This window comes from Mesocricetus auratus, unplaced genomic scaffold, assembly GCF_017639785.1.
Source record: "Mesocricetus auratus isolate SY011 unplaced genomic scaffold, BCM_Maur_2.0 Super-Scaffold_100031, whole genome shotgun sequence".
NCBI lineage: Eukaryota > Metazoa > Chordata > Mammalia > Rodentia > Cricetidae > Mesocricetus > Mesocricetus auratus.
In genome coordinates this window covers 16,496,891-16,520,448 of record NW_024429212.1, presented here as the reverse complement: position 1 = coordinate 16,520,448, position 23,558 = coordinate 16,496,891, and the positions used below count along the sequence as shown (strand labels likewise).

At 44.8% G+C, this 23,558-nt stretch overlaps 1 protein-coding gene across 13 annotated transcripts in view; it reads right to left on the bottom strand.

Moving 5' to 3' along the window:
* The window catches only part of Brdt (bromodomain testis associated), a 52,257-nt gene extending 29,144 nt beyond the window's left edge, over nucleotides 1-23,113 (bottom strand). For 9 of the 13 annotated variants that reach the window (XM_021231401.2, XM_021231407.2, XM_005077385.4 and 6 more), the window contains exons 1-7: nucleotides 19,718-19,878; nucleotides 6,569-6,636; nucleotides 6,002-6,138; nucleotides 5,167-5,406; nucleotides 2,900-3,037; nucleotides 1,566-1,680; nucleotides 656-828 (exon numbers count right to left, since the gene is read on the bottom strand). In XM_021231401.2, coding sequence (XP_021087060.1) covers nucleotides 656-828; nucleotides 1,566-1,680; nucleotides 2,900-3,037; nucleotides 5,167-5,355 — 615 coding nt within the window. In that variant the 5' untranslated portion in view covers nucleotides 5,356-5,406; nucleotides 6,002-6,138; nucleotides 6,569-6,636; nucleotides 19,718-19,878. Of the gene's footprint in view, nucleotides 1-655; nucleotides 829-1,565; nucleotides 1,681-2,899; nucleotides 3,038-5,166; nucleotides 5,407-6,001; nucleotides 6,139-6,568; nucleotides 6,637-15,077; nucleotides 15,169-19,717; nucleotides 19,879-23,008 lie in introns of those variants that run through there. The other 4 variants (XM_040733461.1, XM_021231403.2, XM_021231405.2 and 1 more) reach the window with 4 other exon arrangements.
* Nucleotides 23,114-23,558: the final 445 nt, after the last annotated feature.

The window sequence follows — 23,558 nt, the reverse complement described above, 5'->3', positions numbered from 1 at the left end:
TCTATAAATACACATATGTATATTTATGTGTCAGGTGTGGTAGCACACAATGTTGGTAGGCTTGAGGCATAAAGAGTGAGGATTCCAGAATAAAAGGGTCCACTCGTAGTGAGATCATGCCTCAAAACAAAAAACTATGTACAATTGTAATTGCTACATGTAAAGAAAAACAAAACAAAACAAAAAACCAATATAACCATGGATAACTTGTTTTTCTTGTTTTTGAGGGGGCTTTTTCTGTAGCCCAGGCTGCCCTCAAACTTACAATGTATCCAGACTGTTCTCCAGTTTGTGGTCCCTGCCTTAACCTTTTGAATGCTAGCACCACAGGACCACACCAAACATGGGTCAAAGCAGACAGCTTTTAATAACAATATTATCAAGATACTAATGGTTAAAATTATACCTAAGAAATCTCTAAAATTTGGTTAATACTAGGTCTTTGTCCACAACATGCATAGAGACAGGTGCTCAGCACCCACATCAGGCTCAAAACAGCTTATGACTTCAGTTTCAGGGTTTTATGTCTCTATTCTCCTCTACGGCAACCCATTCACATGTGATTTATATTCACACACATATATACACACATACACACACTCTCTCACACATACACACATTCTCTCTCTCTCACACACACACACATTAAACTTACTTGGACCACAGTCTGTGAGTCAGAGGTGGGGGGAGTTTCCTGTACCATGTTTAAGGGAGAGAGGGCAATCTCAGGAAATCCAGAGGGAATATCTTGCTGCTTAAATACATTTTCTGTTGCTTTGGAGGGGATTTGATCCTTAGCAGAGGAAGCTGGTGTCTGTTGTTGAGTATCTAGGAAGTGTGAACCACAGTCAGACACCTGATAAGTACACAACACCATTCCCCACTTCCTACTCTACTCTAATTCAGTTGGCAAAGCAAGCCTAGCACACTGTTGCTAACAATCTGTTCCTAATTGGTTCAAGACACTGATGCCCTGAGAGATCAAAGTCCTTAAAGCTGAAACTCCAAATACCAAAATCTCTAAAGTTTAATTTTGGAAAAGTTAAATTGAAGCCAGGTGTGGCGATGCACCCCTTTAACCTCAGCACTGGGAAAACAGAGACAGGCAGAGCTCTGTGAGTCCGAGGCCAGTCTGGTCTACAAAACAAGTTCTAGGACAGCCAGGGCAGCACAGAGAAACCCTGTCTGGAGAAACAAAGAAATGGGTAAGTTATCTCAATCAGTAAAATATTTTCAATTAGAGGAGAGAAAAGAGTCTTAAACCCATTTCATTCTTAGCTATAGTACTTTTGACAGTCTGTGTCCTCTTATCCACAAAGCATACAGACACAAGAGCCACTGAGGGCAGCAATTGGACAAATATCATCATGTGACATGAAACACGACAGCCAGCCTTTAGTTAAGGTGGAGGAGACTGTTTAAATGCTGTTCCAAGAAAAAAATGAATATAAGACTTCCACATGTCTATGTGCTTTGAAGGAACTTGTTTTATTTATGTTTGGTGTGCACATGCACCCCCCCCCACTCCGTGCGCGTTAAGTGTCAGCTGTTCACTCTGGTCTTACCTTTCTTTATTCTTTCCTTACCGCCCACAGCTTGCTCTTCTTGTGGCATTTGAGATAATTTCTGCAGAAATAACTTCTCTAGAGCTTGGGCCATAAGAACAATGTCATCTCCAGGCTAGAAAACATGTTGAAGATACGCTAAGATACATAGGGTGATTGCTACGCCACCTTTCCTTATACAATGTGCCACAGAACTCTTACTTAACTCCTCCATTCAGAAAATAGTGGAGCAGAAAATAGCTTAAATTCTAGCATGTCTTGCCTTGAAAAAAGGATTAGAGTGACATTCTGAAAACCACAGAAATGCAATCTAATCAATTCAGCAATACAAAAAGGTGTTAGCAATTGGAACGTCTGCCTTGGAGCAAAACACTTCGTGGCCTGAGGTGATTCGATACCCGTGTGGCTGACTGGGTTTGAAATCTGCTGTGTTCATCTGGCAATACCTCACTGCTGAGGAAAAACAGCAACCACGAAGTAAATTTATTTAAAGAGAAGCAGCCTGACAGATGCCTACTTTGATGGCTCAGTCCTCAGCACGATGAAGGATGTAATGTAGTTCTCTACTTAGGCAATGGATAGGAAATTGAAGCAAGATTAAATTAAATGTGTCACCAGGCTATCACTCATAACTTAAACACCCGGAGGACCACAGAGAGTCAGTGCTTCTTCTCTTTCTTCTCAAGACAGGGCTCACACTGTACCCAAGCTGTCCTAAAACTCACAAAATTCTCCTGCCTCACTGGGCTATAGGTGAGTTACCAGTCTGATTTTGTTATTTTTTTTAAAGCATAGGCCATTTCAGCTATTCAGGCAAAAATATGGTCAATAGGCTAAGAAAAATTAAGCAAATAGACTGAAATATAAAAATTATGAAATCCAATGAGAAACAGTTTACTTAAGATATGCAAATGCTAATTGGGGTCAGTGAGGGGGTGAAATTTGGTAAACACTTGCTGTACAAGCCCAGTGACCCTAGTTCCACCCCATAACCCATAGTGGGAGGGGAACCAGCTCCTGAAAGCTGTCCTCTGGCCTCTACAGGCTCACACACAAACAGATAAAACAGATTACAAGACAGCACACCTAAAAGACACACGAGTTGAACATGAGGGCGCGTGCCTATGACCCAGTGCTCTAGAGGCTTAGGCAGGAAGAGCAAGCTTGAGGGCAGCTCCGGTGCACATGGAAACCTTGTTTCAAACTACCCCTCCTCTCCAAAACACACATCAACTCTTCCTAATCAGGAGCTGAAATCTGAAATCATAACACCTATCATACATTCTTATATACATAATAGCAAAGAATAGGCTGTGTAATACAAGTTTACATACCTTGTTGTATAAATAGCAGTTTGAAAACATTGTATTGAAGTCTTCTATGCATTCGGAAGCCTTCACATAATACTTATTTTCCAACCGCTTCTTTATTGTATTTAAATCCATTGGGGTTTTTATGATGGTATAATAGTCCTATAGGTTTGAAGAAGTTACATTATGAGAATGAGGCTGGGGTGTAGTTCAGTGGTAGAGAGCTCATAATAACATCATAAGACACTGGGTTCCATCCACAGCACCACAATAAATTAATAACAACAACAACAGACTGGCAGGCATACTTGTTTAGTATGCTTGAGGCCTTGGGTTCAGTATGGTACAACCACACATAAAAAACTATTGACTATGAACTGTAAACCTCTGACTAAGGAGTGTACACGGTTACCTTTCGTTAGAGGCATGACCTGAGCCAGAGCCTTCACTAGCAACAACTGGAGCTAGTTGTCACAGCGTCACTTTCCAGAGAAAGGAAAGGTCTTTGAAGGCTGACGCAGGCTATGTTCATGTGGTGGCCCAGAGAGTAAGCGTGCCTGCAACTAATCTCAACAGCCTGCCTTGGCACTCCAGGACCCACACGGTGGCAGTGACAACTGACTCCCAAAAGGTGTCCTTGGTATATGTACATACTCACATTCATGCAAATAATGGAAAACATTAGGAGATTGGCAAAGGCAAAATTTAAAACACTGAGTTTTGAAAAACGTAAAAAGAAAAGAAGGTAATTTATGGAATCTGGCAGGCTCAGAGGAAAGTTCTGTTCCTGACTCGTCGACTACACCCTCGATGGCTCTGGTACTGCACAATTAAAAACGTCAAGTGAAACCTAAAGCTGAATGTGACATGTGACATGTGATGCGAGTGAGACCGCTAAGTGGTGTGGGGAAGCCTTCTCAGAGGAGGTCAAGTGGCAGTTATCTTCATCAGACAGCTACCGTGGCATGCTAGGCAAGGAAACCTTACGCTGTATCAAGAACTGCTACATAAGAGTGCCAACATTCAGAACACTAACTTTCAGTTTGGGAGTTGGGGAGAACACTTAGGACAGTCTTCAGGGGTGTTGAATAATCAAGTGTCTAATTATGTATATTTATAATATTAAAGATTAAGTTACAATATTTAATGTATATGGGTGTTTTGCCTGCATGTACATCCGTGGAGTACCTGTGTATCTGGTGCCTGTAGAGACCAGAAGAGGGAATTGGATCCCTGACATTCCTATTACATACCCATCAGTTCTCACTCTATCCCTGGAACTGGAGTTACAGACAGTAGATGCCACCATGTGGGTGATGGGAATTGAATCTGGGTCCTCTAGAAGAGCAGTCATTGTTCTTAGTGGCTGACCTATCTCTCCAGCCCCAACTAATCTTTTCTTATAGTTGTAGGAATTTTCTGGTTAAAATTGAAAATACCAAAACAGATAAACAACAAGACTAAAAGACTATGGACCAGTGAAACGGCTTAGTTAATAAAAGCACCAGTTGTGCAAACCTGATGATCTGAGCTTGATCCCCTGGAACCACACAAAAAGCCAGCTGTGCACATCTGTAATCACAGAACTCCTGTGGTGAGGTGGGAGGCAGAGGCAGAGCTATGCCAGTTAACGGCATGCCCAGTGCAGCAGCAAAAAGTTGGACATTGTCCTGTCCTGTGAGTGTCTATGGTTGTTAGACTTTAAAATCGCTTCCTCCAAAGCTTATCTCTGAAGGGAACTTACCAACCTGGAAGTTAACATCATAGAAAAATGTCGGAGCTGCTTCTGGAGGAGAGAGTCCTCCATGCTCCCTCCCATTCCATGGCAGTTAGGTGGATGGGATGGGGGCTCTGACACCTGCAGGCACTGGAAGTGAGTTTGGTTGCTGCATCTTGGTGATAGTTCTCCTATATTTCAAATACCTATTCCTAATTTATTGGGCGCTTAATGCAAAAATATAGGCTGCATATGAAAACCTTGTTGTATCTTAATGCTGGGTTTGCTCCTCTCTGATTCACTTGGCTTCAAGACTGCCTGCTGCCTGGATTCCCTATACCTGAGGCCTGGGCCAGTGAGATGGCTCAGCAGGCAAAAGTGCTAATCTAATCCTATGGGTCTGACAACCTGAGTTCACTCCCTGGAATTCAGCGTAGGAGAGCACGGAAACTCCCAGGTTGCCTCTAACCTCCCCATGTATCTTGAAACTTAAATACGCACAGGCACACACACACACACACACACACACACACACACACACAAAGTAAGAATTAACATGTCGTAAAATGCTTACAGGCAGCTTTAGTTTCACAGCGTCCACTGGCTGTTGGAAAGGCCATGAAAAGCTGTGTTTCCAGAGAGCCTTCAGGACGACTTTCTGTAGGAACTGCAGCTGATTGGTCAGGCGCCCGTTTTTCTTAGCATTTATATATTCTGGTGGAGGGGGGTTAACAATTGCTGTCTGTCGACTTGGCAGAGACATTATCGATCACTTCAGGTCCTGGGATTCTAATGTTGCCTATAAGCAGGTGTCCTGAAAAATACAAAACTGAGTACTTTAGAAGTTGCTGTTTGTAAGAGCCCAGAGGATTTACTCAAGAGAAAGAGTGGCTTTTGTTGTTTTGTTTTCTGGATTTTGGAGTCAGGATCTCACTCTGTTTCTGAGCCTGGAGCTCACTGCATAGGACACAACCATGCCTGGCTTTGTGTTGCTGCTACTGCTATTGTTTTTTGGGACAGGACCTCGTGTCTTATTTTGTATATAGTCCAGGACAGCCTCAGACAAGAATTTCCTGCTTGGCTCCCTGAGTGCTAGGATTGCAGGCACAACAATCACACACAGCTGAGATACTCTATTTCAAAACACATTTTAGTTGTTTAAATGATGGTTACAAAAGTCCAGGCATAGTGGTGCACACCTTTAGTCATAGAACTAAGGAGGCAGAAGCAGGTGGATTTCTGTAAGCTCAAGACAAGCCTGGTCCGTCTACATAGCAAGTTCCAGGCCAACCAAGGCTACGTAGTGAAATCCTGTCTCAAAAACAAAAACATCCTCTCCTCTAAAAACCCCCACCACATCTTAGGCCAGGAACAAAAGGACAAATGACAAACTTTTAACCAATACTAACCTTTTTATGCAAATAGTATACATTGTTTCATTATGTATTAGTCTTAGATGGTTTAAATTATTTCCACACTTCACAGAATTTCTTTCTGTTCTTCAAAAATACAAATTGAGGTCTTAGCAGGAAAAGTCTACAAATTCCTAATAAAAAGAAGCACCAGGAGTGTTAAAAGGACCATTGGGGTATAGATAATCCTGTAATTGTTCATTGAATGTGGGGGAAAGAGTAAAGAATTTTTTGGCTAACCCTCCCCCAAATTTTCTCACTAATTTAAATAAAGTCATTTATTTAAAATCCCAATTCATCAACACCCATACGGTGCCCTCTGGCCTTTGCAGGCACACATGCACACACTCAAAATAACTAGGTCTAAAAACAATGTTTTGTCAATCAAGATGGCTTAGCAGGTAACAACACTTTCTGGCAAGTGTGATCCCTGAGTTCCACAATGTGGGAGAGAACAGACTCTTGACATTTGTCCTCTGATCTCCACATATGCTCCATGGCACAAGCACACACACATGCGGAGACACAAAATAAAACCCCAATTCCTAGGGCCTAGGAGCGTACCTCAGTGGCAATACATGGGCTTAGTCAGGGCAAGGCCCTGATCCAATCTTCAACACCAACAGTAAGAACTAAAATAAGTAAAGTTGAAAACAAATGCATTAGGAAGAGAAATGTGTAGCAATGCAGCCTGTTATATCTAAGATTCCTGGAGCACAACATTACTAAACTGTGCTAGGAATGTGCACAGTTCCTCATGCCAGTAAGCAAAATGACAAGCGGCTAATTTTCCACTTTTAGACCTATTAAACTAAGCCAGGAGCCACATGCATGAAATCAGTAATGGTTTACCACTGCTGCTCAAAGTGATCATGTACCCTTACTTGTGGTAAAATTCATTTTAGCGGTTTTAAATCCTTAGCTCAATACTATTGCATATATTCAGGTTTTTCTAAAACCAGTCTCTTTTTACAAAACTCAAATCCTACATCCATCAAACCACCCTCACGCCACCCATTCTTGTCTTCCCCCAGCCTTGGCATCTGCTACTCCTATTTCTGTCATTATTTTTGGAAACAAGGCTCAGGAAAGCCTTGAACTGATCCTACTGCCTTGGTTTCTCCAGTAGCTATGGTTATGGCCTGCAGCACCAGACCCAATAGTCACTTGTTTCTAGACACAGCACTCTAGATATATGTGGAATCACACAACATCTGCCCTGTTTTTTATAATTACATTTGTGTGGGGGGGTCGTCATTTCTCTCCTTCCACTGTGTGAGTCCCAGGGATCAAACTCAGGCAGCAAACATTTTCCTGTGGAGCCACCTTGTAGGCACACTACATATTTTACTTAGTTCAAAATCCTCAAGGTTCATCCATGTTTACAGAATGTGCCAGATTTTCTTTCCCTCATTCTCCTTTGAAACAGGGGTCCTGCCACTTGCTCAACTATGTTCATAGCAGCATTATTCATAATAGCCAGAACCTGGAAACAACCTAGATGCCCCTCAACTGAAGAGTGGATACAGAAAATGTGGTACTTTTACACAATGGAGTACTAATCAGCTGTAAAAACCAATGACTTCCTGAAATTTGCAGACAAATAGATGGAACTAGGAAAATAATCATTCTGAGTGAGGTAACCCAGACCTAAAAAGATAAACGGGATCTACTCACTCATAAGTGGATGTTAGGGGTAAAGTACAGGATAACTAACCTACAATCCACAGCCCCAGAGAAGCATAACACGGAGCATAAGGAGGAGGCATGGATTTCTCTGGGAGGGGTGATAGAAGAGATCTCCTGGGTAAACTGGGGGCCGGGTGGTGAGGTTGTGGGAAGGGGAACTTAAGGGAGCAGACTGGGCAGGCTGGGTGTGGGAGGTGGGTTGGGGGCAGGACTGAGGGGGGGCATTCCGGGGTTAGGGAGAAACCTGATGCCAGGGAAACCCCCAGGAATTTACAACAATGATACCAGCTAAGACTCATAGCATAATAGTGGAGAGGGTGCCTAAACTGGCCATCTACTGTAATCATATTGGTGACTTCTCTAATTACCATCAAAGAGCCTTTATCCAGTAACTGATGGAAGCAATTGCAGAGGTCCACAGCCAAGCACTGGGCGGAGCTCCTGGAGTCTTGTTGAAGAAAGGGAGGAGGGATTGTACTAGCGCTAGCTGGGGGTGAGGGGAGGGTGGCGGGGTGACAGCTGACCTGAGCACACAGGAGCTTCCATGGGACCTAGCTCTCTGCATATGTATGACAGTTGTGTCCCTTAGTCTCTCTGTAAAGCTCCGAGCAGTGAGATCAGGACCTCTTCTCCAGGCTGAATTACCTGGCCCAGCCTTGATGCAGCGGGAGGAGCTAGGTCCTGCCTCAACTTGATGTACCATGCTTTGTGCAAGCCCAGAGGAGGCCTGCCCCTCTCTGATTGGAGAAGGAAGAGGGGTGTATGGTGAGACAGGTAGATGGGAGGGGGAGGGGGGAAAGGGAGGAGAGGAGGGAACTGTGGTCAGTATGTAAAATAAATGAAAAAAATTTTAAAAAGAGAAATAGGGGTCCTGCTATATAGCCAGGATTCGCCTTGAATTTGCAACCCCGCTGTTTCAGCTGCATGAGACTGGGATCACAGGTGTGCCAGCATCCACCCCCCAACTTTCTGTGGCGCTGTAGTTTGAATTTAGGATCACAGGTGTGTGCCAGCATCCACTCCCCCCAACTTTTTGTGGTGCTGTAGTTTGAATTTAGGGCTGTGTTCATGCTACATAAGAATTCTACCACTGAGCTACATATGACCCCAGCCTCAGTTTCCTTTCTTTTAAAGTTCGCATTTTCATTTATTGTTTATATGCAGGTGTGTGTTTGAGTATGTAGCCATATGTGCAGGTGTCCTCGGAGGCCAGAAAAGGGCAGGAAGGCATTGGGTGATAAGCCATTTGACATGGGTGCTTGGAATTGAACTCTGGAAGTGTAGCAAGAACCAAGAACTCTTTTTTGTTGTTTTTGCTTTTTGAGACAGCATTTCTCTGTGTAGCCCTGGCTGTCGTAGGACCCATTCTATGCTCCAGGCAGGCCTTGAACTCAAGAGATCTGCCTGAGTGCTGGGATTAAAAGTGTGCACCACCATCACCCAGCTAAGAACTCTTAACCACTAAGTCATCTTTCTAGGCCCTTCCTTCCTTTTACAGCTGAGGGACATTCCTTTTTAGGCACTGCATTTTGTTTACCTTCATCCACCAGCATCAAACAGGTCGCTTCCATCTTTTGGAGAGATACACAACGCTCAATGAACACACAAATATTATAAGACTCATTCATTGTTGCTGTGAACACAGACATAAAACCTTCCAAGCCTGTGCTTGTCCTTGTCTTCCTTTTTAAAGAAAATTTGGTTGTGTACAACCACAGCTAGATCACATGGCCATTGTTTGTCTTTCTTTCTAGAGTATGAGAATCAGTTTTAGTTTCTGAAGTTCCCTTCTGTTCATGATGTACAGCCAAGATGGATGACCACCACATTGAAATGAATTAATTTGAAATCATTATCAATGTTACAGTTCACTCCATCTCATACCTTTACTTCTCTTGTGTTATATGTAAAACTTCAAGCCTGGCATAGACACAGCATTATTTCCTATGTATTATACTTCATTTGGCTTTCTTCCTCATTATGTTTATAAAGCTTATTCAGGTGTTGTTTGCTTATTTACATTGATGTACACTGATTTACGGTGGTAGAAATGCTCTTTCCTTTCTACTGTGTAGACCAGACCATCCTCAAACCTGCAAGAAGCTTCCTGCCTTAGCGATCCAAGTCTAGAAATCATAGCATGTCCATCACACCTACCTTATTTGTTTCACTTCAAACTTTAGGGCTGTGTGGCACTGCTGTTAGAAGGTGTGTGTGTGTGTGTGTGTGTGTGTGTGTGTCATGTATAAACCCAGAAGTGAAGTTACTGAATTGTATGCAGCAATTCAGCCTAAAGACACCACCTGCTTTGCAAACCACCCTCAAGCCACTTTGCCTCAGTGTGAGTGTCTGGTCCTGCTGCCACATCAGCCATGTATAGGTACACAGGAGGCTGAAGTGTGATGCTCATTGTTATTTCTCTGATGATCCACGATATGAAGCCCTTTTATGTTTACTGGCCACATGTGCATTGTGTGTCAAGCACATTAGAGGTGTGACTATTTTTACCGGGTGTCTTTAACCATTTTCATATATTTTGAGTATAAAACCTTTGTTATATACTGCAAATATCTTCTCCCAAGCTGTGGCTTACATAGTGTCCTCTTCTTGGGTTTTGAGAAAAGGTCTCATGTAACCCAACTTAACCTCATGAAGCTGAGTATGATCTAGAACTCTTAATCCTGCTGCTTCTACCTCCCAAGTGCTTGGAACATGGAGGGGAGGGCTTGGGGGACAGAAGGCCTTATGTATCTCAGCTTACCTTGAACTTACTGTATGATCTAGGATGATTTGCAATTCCTACCCTTTCTGCTTCTACCTCCCAATTGCCGGTCTTATTATGTAGCCCCAAAGGGGCCTCTAACTCAAGGGGAGGCTCTGGCTCAGCCTCCCAAGTACTGGGATTACAGGCCTGAACCACTCTGCCCCCCTAATGGTGTCTGTAGAGGAATGGGAGGGTCTGTTTGTGAAGACATTTATCTAGTTAAAATAAAAGGTGAATATTAGTCTCTTGTGGGAAGTAACTCTTTTGAAAGTGTTATTTGTTACATCTTAAAGCATCAATGAGAAGGAAGCCTAGACAACCAGCTTTAAAAGTTATTTATTATTGCATGAGCTTATGCATGGCTGAACATGTGTACCAGAGCATGCATGTGCAGGTGAGAGGGTAACCTGCAGTCAGGTCCCTTTCCATCATGTGGGTTCTGGAAACATAAGCCTGCTTTACAGAAGGTGCCTTTACCTGCTGAGCCATCTCACCAGCCCCAAAATTATGTATTAGAAAATACATAATAAATTTACTTTAAAAGTCCTTTTGTCAGCTTCTATTGAAAATAATCTGTATCTCCTCAATCTAACTGTATGAGGAGTTGGAGGTGTGGCTCAGTGGAAGAGCATGTAAGGTCCAAGTTTGCTCCCCAATAATACAGAGACACACAATCCCAAATTTGCTGATGACTGATAAGGCACTGCAAGTGGCCATACATATTATTAGCCACCTCCGAGTGCCTGACATGTATGTGGCTAGTGGTTATACATTGCACAGTGCAGACACAGAACATTTATTATAAGAAACTACAGGAGCAGAAGAGATGGCTAGGTGGTTAAAAGCATTTACTGCTTTTCCAGGACCCTAGTTCAGTTCTTGGTTCTGGCATCAGGTAGCTCACAACACAATTCCAGCTCCATGACATCCAACAACCTCTTCTGGACTCTGTGGGCACATGCACTCATGTTACACACACACACACACACACACACACACACACACAGATAAAAAATAAAATGAATTTAAAGCATCATTAAAAAGAAAGACATCGAAGGGACTGAGGATATAGTTCAATCAATAAATCACTAAAAAGCTGACAGTGGTGGAGAGAGCCTGCTTGACTCTCAGTACTGGGGAATGATACAAGAGGACTTAGGGCTCTCTGCACACTCGCTCTAGCCTAATTGCTGAGTTCCAGGTCAGTGAGAGACCCTGTCTCAAGGTGGATAGCTTGTGTGTAAGAATGACATTCAAGGTTGTCCTCTGACCTCGGTGGTGATAAGGTACTTATGATTTATTAAAGCTTGCCCAAAGATCAGAGAAGCAAAGCAGCCAAGTCCCTGCCTCTTACCTCTACCTCAACCTCAGCTCAGACCAGAGGGACAATCCTCAGACTGCTCCCGACCTCACTGCTCCTCAGGTTCACTCAACTGCTACAATCTCCTCCATGTGGCTAGAGACTGATTCTCTGACTGAATGCCTTTACCTTCCATGCCTCTCAAATCCTGGGATTAAACTTCTGATTTACTCTCTGGTAACTCAGGGTGGTCTTGTACTCAGAGATCCATCTGCTTTTCTTCTGAGCCCTGGGATTAAAGGTGTGTGCCTGGCTTCTATGGCTAAGTAGTATGACTGCTTTGCTGTTTTGATCTCTAGTGGTTTTAATAAATCATAAACAATATATCACCACAGGCCTCCACATGCATGGGGACACAGATACACACACAACCCCAAAGAAACTAAAATCAATCTTGAGTAATAAAAGAACTGCTAGAGTTATTAATACCATTTTAATCTTAAATTGTCATTACATAACTATAGTAATAAAAACAGCATGGCATTAGTATTAAAAATGAGACATTAATCAATGGAAACTGAGCTGAAGACTCAGACATAAGTCTACACACCTATGGACCCCAGATTTTTTATAAAAGAGCCAGAAATACACACTGGGAAAAGAGCATCCTCAACAAATGGTGCTAGTCAAACTGGATAGCTGCATGTAGAAAAGCCCAAATAGATCCCTCTTTGTTTTTTGCTTTTCAAGACAGGGTTTCTCTGTGTAGTCTTTGGGTCCTGGAACTAACTTTGCAGACCAGGCTAGCCTTGAACTCAGAGATCTGACTGCCTCTGCCTCCCATGCACCACCACCCAGTTCAAATAGATCCATATTTATCGCCATGCACAAAACTCAACTCCAAATGGATCAACCAAGCACCTCAACATAAGGCCAGATACCCTGAATCTGATAGAGGAGAAAGTGGTCAACGGCCTTGAACGCCCTGGCACAAGAGAAGACTTCCTGAACAGAACACCATTAGCACAGGTACTAAGATCAATAATTAATAAATAAAACCTCATTTATCAGAGAAGTTTCTGTGTAATAAAAGTTACCATCATCAAGAAAACAATCCAATAAAAAAATGGGATGCAGATCTAAACAGAATTCTCAAAAGATGAAACACACATGGCTGAAAAACACTTAAGGAAATGTTCAACATTCTTAGCCATCAGGGAAATGCGAATTAAAACTACTTTGAGATTCCATCTTACACCTGTCAGAATGGCTAAGGTCAATAACACAAATGGCAGCTCATGCAGGTGAGGATGTGGGGTAAGGGGAACACTCATCCTTTGCCGGTAGGACTGCAAACTTGTACAGCCAGTCTGGAAATCAGTGGTGTGGGTCCTCTGGGAGCTAGAGTAGATCTCCCTCAAGAACCAGCTATTCCAGTCTTTTACGTATACCCGAAGGACTCTACCTCCTACTGCAGGGACACCATAAGTTAGAAACAGCCTAGATGTCTGTCAATCGATAGATGAATAAAAAATTTAGTACTAAGTACACAATGGAATATTAATCAGCTCTTAAAAATGAAATAATGAAATTCATAGGCAGATGCATGGAGATATAAAAAGAATTCTTAGTGAGGTAGCTCAGACCCCCAAAGACAAATATGGTATGTATGCACTTCTATATGGGTCTTGCTGTTAAACCTTCTGTAAGCAAGGCGCAATCCACGTGATCACAGAGTTTGTGAGGGACAAATCTCTCTAGGACACAGAAATAGATGCAGTCATGGATGGATGGTGGGAGGAGAGGACAGAAGCAGGGAGGGAAGAGAAGCACAAGGTGAGGAGATATCAGGAAGGACAGCTAAACTAAGCGCCATGTGAGGAGTTGTGTGGAGATGCAACACAGCAGAAACTTCTTCAAAATGGCAAGGCCCCCGCAAGTCTCAGCCAGATGGGGTCCTAGCGCTGAGAGGGGAAGTAGGCAATGCCCCTATGCCTAACCAAGAAGCTATATTCAATTAGTAACCTGCAAAGACATTTCAGTTTTCTCAAGGGAGTAAAACTCAAGCCACGCTTAAGGGAGGCTCCATGCTCAGCAGTAGATGGTCAGCACAAAACAAACTCAATAGCACTTTTAGAGGGTTTTTAGCTCATAACTCTTCGGGCAAAACTGTTAGCATTGTTGATCTTTTGCTTACATTTTATGATTTATGATTTCATTTTTATGGGTTGTCTGTGTATGCAAATATGTGTTTCAACATCTATGTGCGTTTCTTGTGCTTCGCTTTGGTTCTTCCCCCAGCCCCTGCTTGTTTTGCCCTTTCTGGTTTGTTTTATTTTACCTTTTATTAAAATTATATTATTATTATATCTGTTTCCTTCTGAAAGTGAGGAAGAAAGGTTGTGGATTTGGGTGGGCGGAGTTGGGGGAGGGGAAACTGTAATCAGAATATATGGCATGAAAAAAATCTATTTTCAATGTAAATGTCTAAATAAAATTTAAAATAACCTGCTCAGGGATCCTAGCCTGAGAAATTGGACTAGAAAGGAAGGAAGGATGGGAGGGAGGGAGAGAGAGGAGAGAAAGAAGAAATAAAAAGTCCATCCAAATTGAAAATCAAGATGTTAAATTTTCACTGCTGATGATATAATCTGGCATATGTTAATCATGTTTTTTAAGAAGAAAAATCTTAAAGGCTCTACCCAAAAGCTATATGAACTAATAAATTCAGTAAAGTTGTAAGACTTTACAGGCAGGCATGTTGGTTCCTGTCTGTATTTGGAAGGCAGGGGCAGTAGAACTTACTGAAGCTTAAAACATTTTAAATAATAATTTAAAAATAAGCACACAAAAAAGCTGCTTAGAAGAGCAGGGGCTGGAGCTCGGTGCAGCACAGGTGAGCATGTGCCAGTCTCTGGGCTAAATCCACCTCCAAATCCACTATCGCCACAATGACAATAAGGAATGATGCCATTTATAGATGCATTTAAAAGATTTTTTTATTTTAACTGTATGTCTATGTGCAGATGCAAGTACCCACAGAGGTCAGCAGTGTCTGTCTGATGCTTCTAAAGCTGGGGTTGCAATCCCCAGGAAGAGCAGTGTGTGCTCTTAACTCCTGAATCACCTCTTCAGACCCTACAATAAATTTCTTAAAGCCTGGGAGTCTAGCTCAGTGGCAGGCAGAATGCTTGCCTAGCAGTGCAAAAATAATAAAATCCTTCAGAAGTAAGGAAGGAAGTAGAAGCTCTGTTTATTAGAATTTAGAGGAAATACAGATGGAAGAGATTGTGAGATGGCCCAGTCACAAAGGCACCTACCTGATGCCAAAGCTGGCCACCCGTGCTTTATCCTTGGGATCCACTGGGGAAGCAGAGGACTGACCACTGTCAGTTGTGTTCTGACCTCCACCTTGGTGATGGCATGCAGGATACCCCCAAGAAACAAACAAATAGCTAATTAAATAAATTTAGCTTAAAATGACAAAACAACAGAGAGAATCTTTGAAGACTCTGAACAGGGTCCGGAGTGGCTCAAAGGTTAAGAGAACTTGCTGCTCTTCAGAAGACAGGGGTTTAGTTCCCAGCACCCGGCTCACAACATCTATAACTCTAGTTCCAGGGGATCCTCTGCCCTCTCTTGGCCAATGAGAACACTGCATGCAGATGACGCACAGACACACATGCAGGCAAAACACCGCACATGAAATGTTTTCTAATTGAAGAGACAAACACATGGAAAGATGTCCCATCCCATGTTCATGGGCTGAACCAAGTATGTTGCTAAAATGTCTCTAAAACTCCTTTTTCTTTCCCCGGACCCAAGGCAGTGGAGAACAGCACAGCCACAGCTAAGATTAAGGGAATTTTATATCAAGAAGGGGCTGAGGGACTGAAGAGATGGCCCTGCAGTTATGAGCACTGACTGTTCTTGCAGAGGACCTGGGTTCGATTCTCCACACCACATGGAGCTTCACTGCTCCCCATAACTCTAGTCCCAGGCCCTGTGGGCACTGCACATGTGGTGCAGTCACACATGCATGCAAACGCACATACATGTAAAATAAGATAAGGAGCATTTGAAGCAGCTGGTCCATCCGAGCCAGCTGCACTCTGCTAAAGTGACAGGTGGCGCAGTGTCCAACTCTCCAATCAGAGCTGCTGTAAACATTCTGCCTGTGTGCTCACTGGCATTAACTAGACTCAGGGGAAAAATCATTTAAAAAAACAACCCAAAATCCATTTCAGGAAATTCTAAGGACAAGAAGTACAAGGTCCTGGAAAGCCATGTGCCACAGACTGCCCTAATACTAGGAGACCAAGAAAGCATAGTGGAAGTAATGCCATGGTGATAAAACACAAAACTGGCTGGAAAAAAGTTCCTATTATACAAGTGAAGGACAGATTCAGTGCAACCACTGTGAAAACTCCAGTGACATAGAAAAAATTCCAAAAATAAATATAAACTACAAAAGATGACAAATGGCCAAAGCAATGTAAAAACAAGAGAACAAAGCCAGCTTCTACCTGTCAGAAAGCCATAGTAAGCAAAATAGTGTGCTATTGTCATAAAGAGAAACGCAGGAGCCTGGCCTGGACTTCCTGGAATCCAGTATTCTAACAGAGGCTGGAGGCTCAGGAGTTCATCCTCGTTACTCCCTGGGTTCAAGGCCAGACTGGGCTACAAGAGTATTTATATTTACTGCTCTTGCATAGGACCTGTGTTTGATCCTTAGAACCCCTACCAGGCATCTCACAGCCTCCTATAGCTCTAACTCAGAGATATCTGATGGCTCCATGGGTACCTGCACATACAGTACACAGACAAACATATACATAATTAAAAATAATAAAGATGATCTTTACAAAAATATATGGAGAAAACTTAATGAACATTAAAGTGAAAGAATCAACCCCATTAACTTATACTATGCTGCAAGCTTGTGATCCCAGCACTGGGGAGAGGGAGGAGGGAGGATCAGGGGTTCAAGGTCAGCCTCAGCTGCACAGTAAACTCAAGGACAGACTGGATTAGATTATACAGCCCATGTCTCAGAATTTGTAGCTGATTTTTTTTTGTTTTTTTAAGACAGGTTTCTCTGTGTAGCTCTGTAGACCAGGCTGGCCCCAAACTCAAGAGATCCGCCTCCCTCTGCCTCCCAAGTGCTGGGATTAAAGGCGTGTGCCACCAACGCCCAGCTCTAGCTGATGGTTTTAAATTCTGATAGATGTTTGTTTTCTACAGATTATTCTGACATTTTAAAAGCAATATAAAGCATAAAAATTTATATCTCTGGGGAAGACAGCCTTTAGATATTTCAAAGTCATCCCTGATATGTATTACACACTTTGCTCTAAAATGTGCACACAGTTGACAGACATCTCAGGATAAAGCCAGGAAGGAAAAGTCGTCTACTGTGTGGAGGGATGAGGCAACGATTTTCCCGTTTCAAACCAGCTCGACAGGAAGCCAAGGCCAGGAATTCTGCTGTAGGCCAGGAATTTGCAGCCAATCTAGGCAACACAGTAAGTAAGATCCTGTCTTCTTTAAGGGAAGGTGGATGAGGACAAAACATTTGCCTGGTAAATATAAGGTTCGTTCCTAAGCCCCAGAAAAGCAGAAACCAACCAACCAAACAACCCAAACTATCCAATTTCTTGTTTGTTCCTTAAAACTTTTTTTAAAGATTACCAGCTATGATCTGCATGCCATTAACTGTGTTGCCCTGCATATCAATCTCATGGAATTGAGCCCATGAAAGAGTGAGAAATAACTTAAGCCTGTTTTACACTAGTTCAATTTATTGAGGCTTTGAAGACAAAGGGCAATTTCTACCCATCTGAAATGGTCTTCTGGGTGAATTTTACAGAACTTGTGCACTAAGGGAACCAACACAGCCCAGAAAGATGAACTTGTATTTAGATTCCAACTGGCTCTAGACTGATGGGACAGAGCTCCCCGGCCTCCCATGCTCTTACCCAGACACTAAATCCTGCATCCCCAAAGGAGTAGCCTCTAGCCTGTCAAACCTGCATTCAATCTCCAGTGCCCTGGGGTTTAGAGCAGGCGCAGCCTTAGAGAAAGCAATCTCTCCAGAATTATATCCGGCTTCAGTTAGGACAATGTTCACCACGATACAGTCTCAGCATCCAGTCTTCCCTTCCGCCCTTCCATGCAGTGTCAGGAAACTTCCTGTGTGATAACTCTTAATCTCCACGAGGCTCGTGGTGGCCAAGGACAGCTATGCTAACTAAAACAGTGAGATTTCCTGATGGGTGTGGTGGCACATGCCATGCCTTTAATCCCAGCCCTGGGAGACAGAGGCAGGCAGATCTGTGAGAGTTCAAGGCCAACTTGGTCTACAAACTGCTTTCTGGGGCTGCCAGGACTGTTCCACAGAGAAACCCTATCTCCAAAAGCCAAAAATAAATAAAAACTTCGTTGAAACCTTAAAATTTCTGTCCAAGGTGGTGGCATAGACCAGGGTTCCCACCACTAGGAGACTTAAAGCAGGAGGACCCCCAAGTTAGCTGCCAATCTGGACTACAGAGCAGACCTGTCTCAGAACAAAGCCAACACCGTCCCTTCAAGACTCCGTGGTTAGAGTTTCATGATATCATCAATGTTGCTTTAGGCCCAGGACACTCTTAACTTCAGTCATCACCTCCTTGGGGCCTCGGCATTTGCCCGTGTGTCTCATACAAAAGCATCCCAAAAACCTACGTTGTCTGTACTGCCTGCTTCACACCTCCGCACTGCTTACAACCTCCCCTACACTAACACTCACCACATTTAGTTGTTAAGTCCAACAGACTCTTGCTGTATCTGACCTGACTAGACTTCCCCGGGCAGTGTCTTGTCGCTAGACTATTATTGTGACACTCCTAAAACTCTTATCTGGTTCCCAGGATACCATCTTCCAAATTCTATTTGCTCACTCATTAAACATCTATAAACCCTTTCCGAGGGCTCCACGCCCGATGTTAGGAACTGAAGCTCCGGGACTCCTCTTTCTGGATCGTTGTGAATAGGTAATTATCATTTGACAAACGTAATTATTGCTTTGACAGAGTGACAATGGGGCCTTAGGGGGACAGGCAGACACAATGGGGGTGGGTGTACACACACACACACACACACAAATCTCTTTGAAAGCTCAAAAAAAATCTTGCCAGGTGTGGCGGCAAAACATCTGTAATGCCGTAGGTACTGGTCGGATAGTCCAGGGTTCCACCTAGCTCTCGGCATTTGCCTCCCGAATCGTGTCTACACCGGGGCTCCCGCCATCACTCTCTAAGCCTTTGAGATGGAGTGGAGCTATCTTTTGTGAGAGGCCTCCCTCGTTCCTTTCCACCCACCTGCTCCTTCCCATTGGGACTCTGCCCATGCACCAAACCAGTGAGGGCCTGGAGTGTGGGGGGGTGTTAGACACACCCACGCCACACAGCAGAGGGTTTGGTACAACCCAGGGGAGACTCCATGGGGGTGGGGAGGTAGAAGACTGAATCAAGGGCCAGGATTTCCCCCGAGTTCAAAGTCCACACACAACAAAGAGGCTCTGTAGAGCCTCCCTCCTGCCCTCCCCAAACGACAAGCACGGAGAACGGCCCGCCCCCCGGACACTCCAGCCACGAAGAAAACCGTTATACCCTGGACTTCGCGGCCACCTCTTTCCGAAAACCCTGCGTTTAGGAAAAGCTAAGGACTACGAGCGGGAAGAAGCGGAGACCGTGGCCCATTGGGACCACAAGCTGCTCGCCCTGGGCGAGCAGCTCTCCCAGCTCACCGGGCTGCAGGCGGGCACGCACTCGGTTGGGCCATGGCCTCCAACTGCCCTCCCTGCGGCCCAGCGCTCATGGGGGAGGGGAGAGCGGGGGAGGAAACCGTTATTCTCACCCACGGGGCCCGCCGGGGCCCCGCAGCCCAGGGCGGGGCCTCTGCGGCAAGGGTAAGTAAGTACCTCTTAGCAAGGGGACCTGGTCCGCTCGCCCGTCCGGTTTGCACTAGGTGAAGCAGTGCAGGGCCTTCGCTCCCGGTTCTCCACGGGTGGCCGCCAGCGCTCGCCCCCCGGATGGCGGGGCTGTCAGCAGCCGGCCACTGGCGCCTTTATGGGACCCAGCCGCGAGCTGCCTGCTGATTGGCCGGGGCCGGCCACGTGACCGTGCCTGCGCTTCACACCCTCCGGAGGTGTGAACTCCGGCTGTCTGTCGCCTTCCTTGAAGGCAGCTGGCACGGGCTGGGCGCTCTCCCTCCCTGCCGGCCAACGCACCCCAAGGGAAGTTGCGGCCCTGTGAGTAGAGCCTGCTGTGAGCGGGTTTACTGTCTGCTTGGTCTTAGGTTTTTGCACTTAGGATTTATTTATATGGAGGAGGTCTGAGTTAGCCGGGGGCGACCTTGGAATGATCCCCGGATGGGCTTAAAGGCGGGTACGTACGACTGCGCCCAGTTCCAAGGTCTTTGTTTTGCTTTTCTTTCTTTCTTTCTTTCTTTCTTTCTTTCTTTCTTTCTTTCTTTCTTTCTTTCCTTCCTTCCTTCTTTTTCTTTTTTTCTTTTTGGTTTTTCGAGACAGGGTTTCTCAGTATTGCTTTGGAGGCTGGCCTGGAACTCACAGGGATCCGCCTGCCTCTGCCTCCCGAGTGCTGGGATTAAAGGCGTGTGCCACCAACGCCCGGCTCTGCTTTGTTTTTTCAAATGAAGATGGTAGTGTTGTTTTTATTAATTGGCGTGTGTGTGTGTGTGTGTGTGTGTGTGTGTGTGTGTGTACACGCTTGTCTGTGCTGAGGACAATCTCCGGGAGTCAGTTCTCAATTCTTATCTTGGGACCTCGGGACCTGTTTGGACTTAAAACTCAGAGATCCGCCTGCCTCCTACTCCTGAATGCTGGGGTTAAAGGCGTGCGCCACCACATCTGGCTCATTCGCTGGTTTTAAAATGCTGCTTATCACAGCTGTACAAAGTGATTTAGGATTTTGAATTTTAGCAACTACTGATGTGTTAAAGCACAGTAGATTTTTGTTTGTTTGTTTGTTTTTTAAATCCAATTGCAGTGTTGTTTCCGTTTGTAGTTTTGAGACCGGGTCTTGCTGCACTCCTGGCTGACCTTGAACTGGCTTTGTAGACCAGGCTGGTATCATCTCACTGAGATCTTCCTGCCTCTGCCTCCTGAGTGCTGGGACTAAAGGCGTGGACCTCGGGCCTGCCTCTGAGTTAATAGTCCTAGATGGGCCAAGGAGAAAGGGCAGGGCAGGACAGCTGAACGGCCTTGACTTAACAAGAAACACAACTGAGAGTCTTTAACTGCTAGGTGATGTGGAGAAGATTCCTCAAGACCACGTATCCACAAGGAGCAGGGCAGCCCACTAGAAACTGCAGATCTCCACCCGCGCAGATGTCTCCCGGGAAGGCTCTTCCCTCCAAGACACTGAAAATGGCTTACTTCAGACATAGAACTAGAAATCCCTCAAATTTCAAGTAAAAAAAGGTCAAAAATTAGTCAGAGCCAGGAGTGGTGGCACACACCTTTAATCTCCGTACTCAGGAGGCAGAGGCAAGGTAGATCTCTGGAGTTCAAGACTAGCCTGGGGCCTGGAGAGATGGCTCAGAGGTTAAGAACACTGGCTGCTCTTCCAGAGGTCCTGAGTTCAATTCCCAACAACCACATGGTGGCTCACAACCATCTGTGATAAGATCTGGTGCCCTCGCCGGGCGGTGGTGGCACACGCCTTTAATCCCAGCACTCCGGAGGCAGAGGCAGGCGGATCTCTGTGAGTTTGAGGCTGGGCTGGACCAACAGCCTCCAAAACAATACAGAGAAACCCTGTCTCGTAAAAAAACAAACAAACAAACAAAAAAACAAAAACAGAAACAAACTTGCTTCACATGTCAATCCCAGCTCCCTCCCCCTCTCCTTCTCCCCTTCCCCTCCTCCCCCCGTCCCCCCAGTACCCCCCAGCCTCCCACCCTATCCTCACTCGGATCCCCAGGGAGGGGGAGGTCCTCCATGGGTGATATCAAGAGTCTGTCATCTCATCCAGGGCAGCGCCTAGGCCCTCCCCCAAGAGTCCAGGGTGAGAGAGCATCCCTCATTGTGGGATGGGCACCCAAACTCCATTTGTATGTCAGGGATAAATACTGATTTACTGCCCAAGGCCCCATAGATTTCCTAGACCTCCTCACTGACACCCACATTCAGGGGGTCTGGATCAGTCCCATGCTGGATTCCCAGCCATCAGTCTGGGGTCCAAGAGCTCCCCCCTTGTTCAGGTCAGTTGTTTCTGTGGGTTACACAAGCCCAGTCTTCACCCCTTTGCTCAACAGTCCTCTCTCCCTGTGTCACTGGGTTCCAGGAGTTCAGTTCAGTGTTTAGCTGTGGGTGTCTGCCTCTGCTTCCATCAATCACTGGATGAAGGTTCTAGGATGGCATATAAGGTAGTCATGAAACTCATTATCAGAGAGGGGCTATTAATGTAGCCTCTCCACTACTGCTTAGTTTGTCAGTTGGTGTCATCCTTGTAGATCTCTGGAAATCTCACTAGTGCCATATCTCTCCTCAAACCTATAATGACTCCCTCTATTGTGGTGTCTCTCATCCTGCTCTCCTCTATTCTTCCTCTGACTCAACCTTCCCACTCCCCTATGTCTTCCTCTCCCCTCCTCTTCTCCCCCTCTCTTTTTCCTGGCTCCCTCTCCCCCGCCCAATGCTCCCAATCTGCTCAGGAGATCTTGCCTCATTCCCCTTCTCTGGGATACCATGCATATCTCTCTTAGGGTCTATGAGTTATCTTAAGAGAGCTGTTTCCATAAAAGTTTAAACAATTTATGTTCTTCTGGGACCATTTCTCCGCAAGTGTCCTTTTGATCTTGGCTGTCAGGTTACTTAGCATTTTATTTAGTCAGAGAATTGCTCAGTTATTACATTACTTCACTACTTAAAGCCCACCAGTTTTAACTATCAAGATGGCTTGATAAGTAAAGGCGCTTACTGCCTTGCTGGAAGACCTGAGCTCCACTCCTGGAACTCATGGGGGTGGAAGGAAGAAAACTAACTTCCTGTCTTCTGACTTCCATGCACAGGAGCATACACACATACACTTGAAATAAACAGATAAATAGATAAAAATACATAAATGTTTAAAAAATACAACAACAACCCTCTAGTGGTGTCCTGTCTTACCCAGACAGGACAAATTTGAACGCCCCGTGGAGCCTCAGGGAGCTGGGACCCATCCTCTTGGACTCTGTGGCTCCTCACCTCACTCTGCTGTAATTCACTCACATCCAACGTTTCCCGCCTTCAAGCTTCGTACGGAGAGATTGTCCCCACAATGTCATCAGGAGTGGAACACATACCTCCTGGCTGGTCATTATTTTTTTTGTTTGTTTGCTTGCTTGCTTTGCTTTGCTTTGATACTGAGTCCCCTGTAGCCCAGGCTGGCCTCTGACTTATTATATAGTCTAGGATGGCTTTGAACATCTGATCATTCTAGTGGGAATTATGCACCGCCGGGGCTGGAACCAGGGCACCATGCCCTCGGCTAGCCGACCTGCCCCCTCCGCCACTGGTGGATCTTGCAATGATCTGTTCGTTGTATTTCCCCTCTGATGTCGACTCCACTGAGAACAAGCACTCTGCTTGGCTCTCTGCTGTACCCAGGTGATAATGACTCTCGGGTTAAATGAGTACATCCTGGGGAAAAACCGGTTTGACTTAAAACCAATGTGATGCTAGGCAGGTCATAAATTTCAGTTCACATAAATCAGAGTTATGTAATTGTGCTCCTTGTGCTGCTTTTGCTACTGAA